At 48.4% G+C, this 12,396-nt stretch overlaps 1 protein-coding gene across 1 annotated transcript; it reads left to right on the forward strand.

Annotated features, from left to right (window-relative positions):
* The first annotated feature begins 2,213 nt into the window (after nucleotides 1-2,213).
* LOC145812896 (uncharacterized) lies at nucleotides 2,214-4,595 on the forward strand. The gene is made up of 2 exons (XM_082908126.1): nucleotides 2,214-2,711; nucleotides 4,542-4,595. Exons 1-2 carry the CDS (start codon nucleotides 2,214-2,216, stop codon nucleotides 4,593-4,595), a joined length of 552 nt encoding a protein of 183 aa, XP_082764252.1.
* Nucleotides 4,596-12,396: the final 7,801 nt, after the last annotated feature.

The following is a 12,396-nucleotide window of genomic DNA, read 5'->3' on the forward strand; positions in this document are numbered from 1 at the left end:
AAAGTCAGACGAGTCCTCATAGACAACGGCAGCTCTTCGGACATCATCTTCCTCAATTGCTTCCGCCAACTCAAGGTTGGGGAAGAGAGCCTGTCCCCTCTCCAAACCCCTCTGGTCGGCTTCACCGGAGACCGAGTGACCTCCATCGGCTCCATCGATCTGCCTATCACCATCGGTGAGCACCCGCGGCAGACCACTAAGCTGCTCACCTTCCTCGTGGTCGACTGCCCCTCCGCTTACAACATCATCCTTGGCCGCACAGCCCTAAATACCTTCCAAGCCATCACTTCCACATACCATCTGGCCATGAAATTTTCCACCGACCTCGGCGTCGGAACCGTCAAAGGCGAACAAACCACAGCCAGGGAGTGTTATGTCGCCTCACTCAAAGAAGTCAAGCTAAAAGAGGCCATGATCATCGAAGGGCTTGACGTCCGAGACGAGGACGAGCTGGTCAGAGGTGAACCTGTAGAGGAACTTGTTGAAGTCAACATTGATCCCACCAATCCAATCAGAACCGCCAAGATCGGCAGCCAATTACCCGCTCAAGCCAAGGCCGACCTTACTGCCCTCTTAACCGAGCACAGAGATGTATTCGCCTGGACTCATTCTGACATGCCAGGCATCGACCCCTCCTTCATAACCCATCGCCTTAGCATCGAACCCCATTTTCGACCCCACCGCCAGAAGCAGCGCATCTTCCATCCGGAGCGCAACACCCTTATAGCCGCCGAAGTTAACAAACTCCTCGAGGCCCAATTCATCAGAAATGTGGACTATCCTAGGTGGTTGTCCAATGTGGTCCTCGTCCGAAAACACAATGGCAAATGGCGGCTTTGTGTCGACTACTCGGACTTGAACCGAGCATGTCCTAAAGACAGTTACCCCCTCCCTCGCATAGATCTGTTGGTCGACGCCACCGCCGGTCATCAAATGCTCAGCTTCATGGATGCCTTCTCTAGGTACAACCAAATCCTAATGCACACATCCGACCAGGAGGACACATCATTTATTACCGACCGCGGTACTTACCATTACCGGGTAATGCCGTTCGGATTGAAGAATGCTGGGGCCACTTATCAGCGGCTGGTTAACACCATCTTCCATCACCAAATAGGCCGGAATATGGAAGTCTACGTCGACGACATGCTAGTCAAAAGCAAATACTCCTCCGGCCACCTCACTGATTTACGAGAAACCTTCACCACCCTGCGTAAGTACCAGATGAAGCTCAACCCAGAGAAGTGCGCGTTCGGCGTAGGATCCGGCACATTTTTGGGTTTTATGGTCAGCCAACGCGGCATCGAAGCTAACCCTGAGAAGATCAAAGCCTTGGTCGAGATGCAGTCACCTCGGACGGTCAAAGAAGTTCAGAGGCTCACCGGCCGAGTGGCAGCCCTTAACCGCTTCATATCCCGCGCGACAGATAAGTGCTTGCCCTTCTTCAAAGTCCTTCGGCAGACCTTTGAATGGACAACTGAGTCCGAAGAGGCCTTCCAACAGTTAAAGCAATGCATGGCTAACCCCCCCTTCTCTCTCAAGCAATCACGGGTGAGCCTCTCTTCCTCTACCTAGCAGTATCAGAAACCGCAGTCAGTGCGGCTCTCCTCCGAGAAGATGGCTCAGTCCAACGACCGGTCTATTACATTAGCCGAGCTCTCAGGGGCGCGGAGCAGAACTACCCCTTGCTGGAAAAACTATCCCTGGCCTTGGTCATTGCCTCTAGACGACTCCGCCCATACTTCCAAGCCCACTCCATAGTGGTCCTCACCGACCAGCCCCTGAAGAAGGTCATGCAGCAACCGGAACTCTCAGGCAGATTGATGCAGTGGTCAGTAGAACTCAGCCAGTTTGACATCTCTTACCGCCCTCGAACAGCAATCAAAGGGCAAGCTATAGCTGATTTCATCATGGAATTCACTAAACCGACCCCGACCACCACACCCCCGCCCTTACCAACTCTAACAGAGCCAGAAGATCCTCATTCCTGGACCCTCAATGTTGATGGGTCGTCCCGAAGAGAAGGAAGCGGTGCCGGCATCATCCTCACCTCTCCTGAAGGCGGTCACTTCAAATGTGCCCTCCGTTTCCTGTTTGAAGCAAGCAACAATGAAGCCGAATATGAGGCATTAATAGCAGGACTCCGCCTCGCCAAGGACATCGGGGTCAGCCACCTCCGAGTCTTCAGCGACTCCCAACTCGTCGTCGGTCAAATGACGGGGGACTTTGACGCCAAGGACGATACGATGCGAGCCTACAGAGACCTGACACTCCCTCTTGCTCGCCTCTTCAATACCTTCCACATCAGACATATTCCTCGGGCAGACAACTCCAAAGCAGACGAAATGGCTCAGTTGGCTTCAGCTGACCATCCTACTCTCAGCCATGACGTCCGCATAGAATACCTACACCACCCGGCCGTTTCACCGAGTCTACAAGCTATACAACACATTCAAAATGAACCTATCCCATGGGCATCCGACATCCTCCAATTCCTGACCACAGGAGCACTCCCAGAGGACCAGCAGCAGGCTTCCAAAGTCCGATCCCGAGCGTCCAATTACGTCATCATCGACGACATATTGTACAAACGCGGTTTCTCCCGGCCATACCTACGCTGCCTCAATCCAGCGCAAGCAACTTACGTAATGCAGGAAATCCATGAGGGGATTCGTGGCAATCACTCAGGAGGCAGGTCCCTTGCCCAGAAGGTACTCCGTACTGGGTATTTTTGGCCAACACTCAGTCAGGATACGACTGATTTCGTGCTCAAATGCGACAAATGCCAACGCTTCGCCAACATCCCTCATGCTCCTCCTACAGAGTTAATCACACTCTGCAGTCCTTACCCGTTTGCCAAATGGGGGATTGACCTGGTCGGTCCCCTTCCCACCGGTCGAGGTCAGACCAAATTCGTAATCGTTGCCATCGATTACTTCACCAAGTGGGTCGAAGCTGAACCCCTTGCCACAATCACCGAGCGGAACACAACCAGGTTTATCTGGCAATCGATCATTTGCCGATTTGGCATCCCTCAAGCCATCATCTCTGACAATGGCAAACAATTCGATAACGCGAAGTACAGAAAATTTTGTGCAGATCTCCAGATCCAACCGTGCTTCTCCTCCCCGGGTCACCCCCAGGCAAACGGCCAAGTTGAAGTCACCAACCGTTCCCTTCTCAAAATCATCAAAACCAAGCTCGAAGCTGCTAAAGGCCTTTGGGCCGAGGAACTGCCCAATGTACTCTGGGCTTACCGAACCACTGCTCGCACCCCCACCGGCGAAACCCCTTTTCGCTTAACATATGGCGCTGAGGCGGTTATCCCGGTAGAGGTCGGCCTCCCCACTCCTAGGGTTTTACACCCGGATCTGGCCTCAGCCGAAGAGCTCCATCGAACACACCTCGATCTAATCGAAGAGCTCAGAGAAACCGCTGCTGTCAGATTGGCTTCTTACCAGCAGAAAATGAGAACACACTACAACCGCCGAGTCCGACCTCGAGAATTCTCCGTCGGGGATCTTGTCTTACGAGAAGTGACTCTCGCCACAAAGAATCCAGCCGAGGGCAAACTGGCAGCCAAATGGGAGGGCCCCTACATCGTCAAAGCCCGACCACGACCAGGCACTTACCGACTCCAAGACATGGAAGGCCGAGACCTGCCCCATCCCTGGAATGCAGAACATCTGAAGCGTTACTATCAATAAGTTCATATTTTTGTATTACCAATATTGTTGTATTCCCCTTTTCTTTATATATAAAGCAAATCCCGATTGCAGATCTACACGGTCATAATTCAAATGTTTGTATGACGATCCCATAACATTGCCACCGACAGCAACTCAAAACTTCACAACCTCGGCCAGCCCCAGCACTTCAAAGCCTCGGCCAGACCGAGCAGTCAAAACCTCGCCCAGACCGAGCACTCAAAGCCTCGGCCACACCGAGCACTCGAAGCCTCGGCCAGACCGAGCAGTCAAAACCTCGCCCAGACCGAGCACTCAAAGCCTCGGCCAGACCGAGCACTCGGAGCCTCGGCCAGACCGAGCACTCAAAGCCTCGGCCAGACCGAGCACTCGAAGCCTCGGCCAGACCGAGCACTCAAAGCCTCGGCCAGACCGAGCACTCAAAGCCTCGGCCAGACCGAGCACTCGAAGCCTCGGCCAGACCGAGCACTCGAAGCCTCGGCCAGACCGAGCGCTCAAAGCCTCGGCCAAACCGAGCACTCAAAGCCTCGGCCAGACCGAGCACTTCAAAGCCCCAGCTAGACTGAACACTCGACTGAGCACTCCAAAACCAAACAAGGCTACATTTTTTCACACTTGGTCACATTTTTAAACTTCCCCACAACACTTACTTACTCTTACCTTCATGTTTACACTCTCACTCGTCCGTTTTGAAACCTCCTCATAACACTTACATTTTTCACATTCACTTTCAAATTTACACTTAACTGTCTAGCTACTACTTGTAACTTACCCTTTACCCTCATTTGTGGACTTTTACTGCACAAAATTTCTTACTCATTTTTACTGCACAAGGTTTTTATTCACTTTTGCTGCACAAACAGTCAGCTGCCAACAGACACAAAATAACATTCGTACACAAATTCATCTTAACCAAACTCTTCACGTATTTATTCATTCACTCATAGAATTACAATGTAAAAAAAAAAAAAAAAAAAAAAAAAAAAAAAAAAAACAATGCACAAAAATTACAATGTATACACTTAACCAAACCCCCCAGAACACGCCCAGCTCTTCTTCTCCTTGGCTACTCTTCCTCGCTGGATGCTAGATCCTCTTCTTCAACGCCTTCGTCCAGGGGGGTCTGGGCCACATCATCTTCGCCTATTGTCACACTACTCAGGTCCAAGTCTGGAAACAGCTCCTCAGCTCTACGCTTGAACATTTTCCAACCACTGTCCCAGTACTCGGCCATTTCATGCTTATAGAAGTCGGACTGCTGGAAGCTTTCAATCACCTCTGATTCTGTCCTACCTCCAGCAGTCTTCCTTGACGGGCCCAACCCCCCAGGCTCTTGACCAGCCAGACTCCTGGCGACAGCAGCATCCACCTCCATTTGAAATTCGGAGGACCCTTTATACTGCTCCACTGCTGCGACGCATAGATCAGGGTAGGCCGCCTTTTCAGACGCCGCCTTCGCCCTCTCCTCGTCCAGCTCCCTTTGCAGAGCCACCCTTCCAGCAGCTGCCGTCGCCCTCTCCTCTTCCATCCCCTTCCTCAGACCCTCTAGCTCCGCCGCCATCTTCACCTTCTCCATCTCCCATTCCCTCAGAAGCCTCCCCTTATCCTCCTCTGCTCTGGTGCGCTCCTCCCCCAGCTCCTTCAGCAGGTCTCCAATTCTGGAGTCCGCTTCATCCTTCTGCCTGACCAGCTCTTCATTGCTGGTCATAGCCTCCTCATGCCTCTCGACCGCCACCGCGCAGGCCTTCTCGGACTCTTCCAATTTTTTGTGCTCACCAGCCAGTTGGAACTCCAGCGACACAACCTTACGGCGTGTGTCCTCCAGTTCCAACTTGACTGCTGGCAGGTCGGCATAGGCCGTCTCCCAGTCGGCACTATCCTCCCTCAACTTGGCCAGCTGGACCCTGACCTCCTCAGCCTTCAACTTGGCGGCCCCAGCTTTCCTGAGAAGAGCCCCCGCTAAGGTAGTCACCTCCATTTGGGCGGAGCATAACCCCCTCAGCAGGTCGGCCTCACTATACCCAGATGCCGCGCGCAGAGCTCCTTCGTCCACAATCCTCACCAGGCGGTCGGCTCCCGCCCTGGCTGGGCCTTCTTCTCCCTCCATCCTCCCAGCTACCGCGCGCGCATGATAAATAGCCGTGGCCACACGAACCCCCCCTTCCTGGGGGTCGGGCCTCCTCTGAACCTGTTCCCTCCCGCTCGGCGCCGCCTCCCCCACCCCAGCCTCCGCTTGTACTGGTGGACCCACCTCCACAACCTCCACCGTTGGGATGATCTCCACTTCCTCTGGGGCGTCCTTTGCCGCAGACTCCTCTGCATCCGTTGGGGCCACCTTCGCCCTCTTGGCCCCAGACTCCTCTGCAGCCTCCTCTGGGGCCCCCCTCCTCTTCTTCTCCTTCTTTTTCTTCATGACCGTCACAACCCCTCTGGCCTTTTCCTTTACAGGGTCTACAGGCGGCGGAAGCGGCTCAAAGCTACCCAAGTCTTTTTCCCCCAAAGGCCTAGGGCGCGGTCGGATCCTCTCCCGCGAGAGCGGTTCAGCCGGTCGGCCCCTCTGCGCCTCTATCAACTTCGCGGCCTTGGCCATAATGGCTCGATCCTCCATCTCCTGTGCTCTTCTCCTCTCTTCCAACTCCCCCCGGTCGAGGTCTCCACCTTTCGGCTGCGGTCCCAGCCCCGCCTCAAACAGTGCTGACGGCTGGACAAGATCGTCCCATCTGGCTTTCTCTCTCTCTCTCCACTCCCTCACTTTCTTCACCCTCTCTTCCGCCACCACCCCCAGCCTACACTCCATCGACCGATTTGGCACCTTCCACATGGTGCGCACCCCCATCCCCCCATTAACTGACACGAAAAACCACCGTGGCCGCCACCCCTTGATCGACGTAGGCAGCCCCGCCACCAACCCCCTGCCCATCACCGCCTGTAGGGTGACCCACGTTTCTTGCTGCCCCGACGCTTTGTAACATGAGAAGAACTCGTCGATCGTCATGGCCTCTCCTCCATTCGCCTTAGGCCACGCACTCGCACAAGCCATCAGAATCTTCCACGCATTGGGCATCAACTGCCCCGGCGCTACCTCCAGGCGATTTAGCACATCAACCACCACTTGAGGCAATGGCAGCCTCAGCCCCCCTTTCAGCGCCTCCTCGTACAGGGAAAACTCCCCTGGCTTCACCATAGACGCCCTTTCCTCTGGCGTCGGCAACCGTAAATCTACCTCCGCCGGAATCTGGTATCGCTCCCTAATCGCCTCCAAATCCGCCACCGTGAGCGTGGATCTGTCCGCCTTAGTGTGCCACTGCCCCGACTCCACCTGGTTTAATGGCTTTGGGGCCAATATCAAGTCCGATGCCTCTGCCCTGTACTGCGCTGCTAACTCCTCCCCATCATCGTCCCCCAACGGGTCTACCCTCACGTTAACTACTCCTTCTTGTGCCATTTCTAGGGCTTGCTCACAAAACACTTCTGACGCAACCACAAGAAAGTTGAGAGAATGCTACACAGATATGTCGCACGCCGTGAAACAGTTGGATATTTTGAGTTCTTGTCCCACGGTAGGTAAAACGCATTATACCTAAAACCTACGGTTTTGCCCGTATTCCACGGATCCACATTAATTTTCACCCGTTTCAAAACCTTTCAAATCAACCGCCAAAACCGCCTTTTCAAAACCCCCCGTGACCTATCGCTTCATTTCCTGCCCCAACGCTTCATCTTCCCCCACGACACTGCCACGTGTATGGCCACGATGCACTGTCCCCTACCCTTACCCTGTCTTTTCCATTTTCACATCAGCACATTTTAGAACCCCACGCCCCCCTGGTCGGCACACCTCACGGTCGACCCCTGCCGCTCGGCCACCCTCGTGGTCGGCCCACCTCACGGCCGACCCCTCCCGCTCGGCTACCCTCATGATCGGCACGTCTCACGGCCGACCCCTGCCGCTCGGCCACCCTCGTGGTCGGCCCACCTCACGGCCGACCCCTCCCGCTCGGCTACCCTCATGATCGGCACGTCTCACGGCCGACCTCTCCCGCTCGGTCACCCCCGTGGTCGCCCCGCCTCACGGTTGACCCCTCCCGCTCGGCCACCCTCGTGGTCGGCCCGCCTCACGGTCGACACCTCCCGCCCGGCTCTCCTCGCAGTCGGCACACCTTCCAGTCGGCCTCTCCACCCGTTTCACACTTCTCTCCCTTCTCACTATTCCCTTCGTTGGTCTAAAGCTGCACTCGGAAATGGGGGACTACTGACATGGATAGGCCCACAAGGCACACGGCCCACGGTAAACCACCCCGAACCCAGTGCTTGGGGCCAATGGCACAACCCGGTTGCTTGGGTGACAAGGCCCAGAACAGCTGGAGGCCACCTAGACATGAAGGGCCAACGGCATTTAGGCACACGGCAGGTGGGACGCGGGCCACATCAGCAGACAAAGATCTGCAGAGTTATTATCACAACACATCACCATTAATGCAACCCATCACAGCATTTATTACAACAGCACTCCCCGCCGGAACAGAGCCTCCATCACCCTAAACAAGATGAGCTATGGCACAGGCTTTCGGCGGAAAAAGCACGTCACAAGAGACAGGAAAAATGATGACAAAAGGATATAAGCAAGGATAAGAGGAAAAAAAGGAGGTTAAGTTGATCTCTCTCTTGATCTCTCTCTCTTGATCTCTCGATATACAGTCTTTTCATATTCTGTTCTTCTAATTCTTGCACCGGAGGGTTCACTGGGGGACTACCCCGTTCCCTCCCTGAACTTGCTTGCAGGACATCTGGCGGAGCCCCCCTTTTTTGAGTCGGAGTCTGGAGAACCTGGGCCGGTCCGACCCATCCACCCGGGAATCGAACCCCAATTCATCAAAAACAATAGTAATTGTTTTATTGGAAATGAAGTAATTACAACAAATTATATTTTTATGTATGAAAAATTTGTGAAAAAATCTTAATATAAAGGTAATATCAATTATTATTGATAAGCAAATATAATTAATCTCATTATATATATATATATATATATATGTAAAAATTACTAAAGTGTTAGTTATATTTGCATGTGAAATTCACCCTTCATATGTTGCTTTATTATTGGTTGGTAATATCATATGTCAATAATGACGTGATATCGCTATTATATGAAATTTTTATTCAAATTTTGTAGAAATTTGATTTATTTTACCATTATATAATTTATTTTACGACTTAAATATATGATTTTTTTACATTGTCCATGATATATTAGTTATATGCAATATTTTCTTTTCGATTTTACTCGAAGTTAATTATAAAATTTTATGTGAAATACTTTTGTAACAATTTATTTAATATTAATTCAAAAATTATTATTATCTTCTTATTGTTGGTTATGGAAAAAAAAAATTAAGCTGTAATTAATAAGTGGCTCTCCTAATTTAATTTCTTGACTCCGCCACTGCTTCTATAGTCATCCATCTAAGTTCAGTTCTTGCATAACTCAACTAAATTCTCTTGAATTCTTGTAAGGGCAAGTCAAATAAAAGTTTAAGGAATGAAAGTCTTACCTAAAGTCCTCAATTCTTTGAATTCTTGGTGAGTTCTAGCTCAATTCTCCAATTGCCCTGTTAATTGCCTAGCAATTCCTCCATTCCTTCTTGAAATCAACTCTCATTCTTTAATTCTCTCCCCATTTCTCACGTTTGGAGTCTCTAGATTAAAGGAACAAGAGTGTGTAATGTAGGCAAGAGTATACATGAGCCTTATATAGGCCCTATTAAGTTGAGCCTTATATAGGCCCTATTAAGTTGATTTAATTAATCTTGGCTTAAACCAAACAAATGGTTATTATTTATTCTAATTAATTCGTTTCGAATCGAATTTCAATTAAACTTACCATAAAATTCTAAAAATTTCAAATAACACATAACCTAAGTCAATTTCGCAATCAGATGTCGACAAGGCCTTCAATTCGCAGAACGAAACAGAAATGTAAACAGATATTTCTACGATAAACAGATATAAACAAAAATGATGCTACTTGCATGCAATTAATGCAGAATTTGATCTTAATCACTCATTAGGCATAATTAATCATGGCTTAACAGGTAATCATGGATCGGGGTTGTTACAGTCTTCCCCCCTTAAAGAGTTTGGTTCTCCAAACTTGAAGTACCTTCATTTTGAAAGAAAATTGTATCCAGAGGGAACAAATCTGGGTATCTTTTCATCATATCTTCTTCTGTCTCCCACATTGCACAGGTCCCTCCATGGTTCTGCTAACCAACTTTCACCAACGAAGTTTCCTTGTTTCTCAATCTCTTGATTCTTCAGTTGACAATTTGAATTGGTCGTTTTTCATAAGTGTAGTCATCTTACAAAAGCACATGTGTCAACTCAATAATATGGTGCAGATCTTGCAAATATTCCCAGAGGATTGAGACATGAAAAACATTATGCATATGTTCCATAATCGGTGGTAAGGCTACTCGATACGTCACTGAATTGATCTTCTCAAGAATTTCATAAGGCCTAACATACCTCGGTGCTAGCTTTCCCTTTACACCAAATCGTGTCTGGCCTTTCATTGGAGTCACTTTGATAAATACATGATCCTAGACTTCATATTCTCGATCTCTTCTTCAAACATTCACATAACTCTTTTGGCGACTTTGTGCAGTTTTCAATCTTTGTTGAATCAACGTTTCCGGTTGTTTCTTGCACCAGTTTTGGTCCCAACAATGGCCAGTCGCCCACTTTAGCCCAACAAATTGGAGACCGACATTTCCTTCCATACAAAGCTTCATAAGGAGCCATTTTGATGCTTGAATGATAACTGTTGTTATGCACAAACTCGGCTAGAGGAAGGTAAGTCTCCTAATTCCCTTGAAAATCTAGGGCACACGTTCGTAATGTGTCCTCCAAAGTTTGATTGGTTCATTCAGATTGGCCATCTGTCTGTGGGTGGTAGGCACTGCTCATTCGTAATTCTGTTCCCAAAGCCTGTTACAAACTCTTCCAAAACCTTGACGTGAACTTTGAATCTTTATCAGATACAATAGATACTGGCACACCATGTAATCTCACAAACTCATTCATATAAATGTTAGCCAGCTTGTTTGCATTATAAATAGTTTTAACGGGCAGAAAATGGGCAGATTTAGTCAAATGATCAACTATGACCCAGATAGAATCCATACCTCGAGAAGAGCGAGGCAGACCGACGATAAAATACATCGTAATATGCTTTCATTTCTATTCTGGTATTAGAAGCGGCTAAAGTAATCCAACAGGTCATTGATGTTCAACTTTAACTTGTTAGCAATGCAAATATCTCGCTACAAAGTTAGCAATACATTTCTTCATTCCAGGCCACTAGAAATTCTGTTTCAAATCGTGGTACATCTTTGTGTTCCCCGGATGCATGGAAAATTTAGAATTATGGACTTCAGTCATAACACGTTTCTTCAATTCACAACAATCCGGTACACAAAGTCTATTATGAAATTTCAACATGTTATTATCAAGCACAAATCATGGCCTTGGTTTTGAATCAATCTCATCAACAATTTTCTTCAAGAATTCATCTTCAAGTTATTTCTTTCTAATTTGTTCAATGATTACAAGCTGAGCAGAAATGACTGCTAAGATCCCGCCTTGTTCATGCAGTACAATTTCAATCTCATTCATTTCTAGATCACATCCTAACTCTTTCTGCCCGGTGAGTAAACATGACAAATTACCATGGATTTCCGGCTTAAAGCATCTGCAACTGTCTTGGCCTTCCTCGGATGATACAAAATCTGCAAGTCGTAATCTTTAATCAATTCTAACCATCTCTTCTATCTCATGTTCAATTCTTTTTAGGTGAAGAAATATTTGAGGCTTTTATGGTCACAAGTCACCCTATACAAATAGTGTCGCCAAATTTTTAAGGCAAATACCACAGCTGCCAATTCAAGATCGTGGGTTGGATAATTTCTTTCATGAGGGTGGAGTTGTTGAGAAGCATAAGCAATTACTTTCCTATTTTGCATTAATACACATCCCAAGCCTTTGTACGAAGCATCATTGTAAATTTGGAACCCATTAGTACCATTAGGTAAAGTCAAAATTGGTGCAGTTACTAACCTGGTCTTTAACTCTTGGAAGACAGACTCCCTTTGATCAGTCCAATCAAATAGTGTAGTTTTTTGTGTCAATTGAGTGAGTGGCAGGGCAAGTTTGGAAAAATCTTTCACAAATCTGCGATAATAGCCTGCAAGTCCTTGGAAACTTCGAACTTCTGATACATTGGTTGGCCTTGGCCAGTCAACAATAGCCTCGATTTTCTGTGGATCGACCGATATGCCGTCTTTGTTTATTACATGTCCCAGAAATACCAAGCTATCAAGCCAGAATTCACATTTGGACAATTTTGCATACAATTTCCTTTTTCTCAGAATCTATAAGGCAGTTCTCAAATGATTTTCATGTTTTTTTTTTTCCTGTTTTTCGAATAAATCAGAATATCATCAATAAAGACAATGATGAATTCATTAAGAAATTGTTTGAAAACCCTATTCATTAGGTCCATAAACGCTGCAGGTGCATTAGTTATCCCAAATGACATTACTAAAAATTCATAGTGTCCATATCTAATTCTGAATGTCATTTTCTCTACATCTTTAGCCTTAACCTTTAACCGGTGATACCTGGATCTAAG

This window comes from Camellia sinensis, chromosome 15, assembly GCF_055761805.1.
Source record: "Camellia sinensis isolate YWXY chromosome 15, ASM5576180v1, whole genome shotgun sequence".
NCBI lineage: Eukaryota > Viridiplantae > Streptophyta > Magnoliopsida > Ericales > Theaceae > Camellia > Camellia sinensis.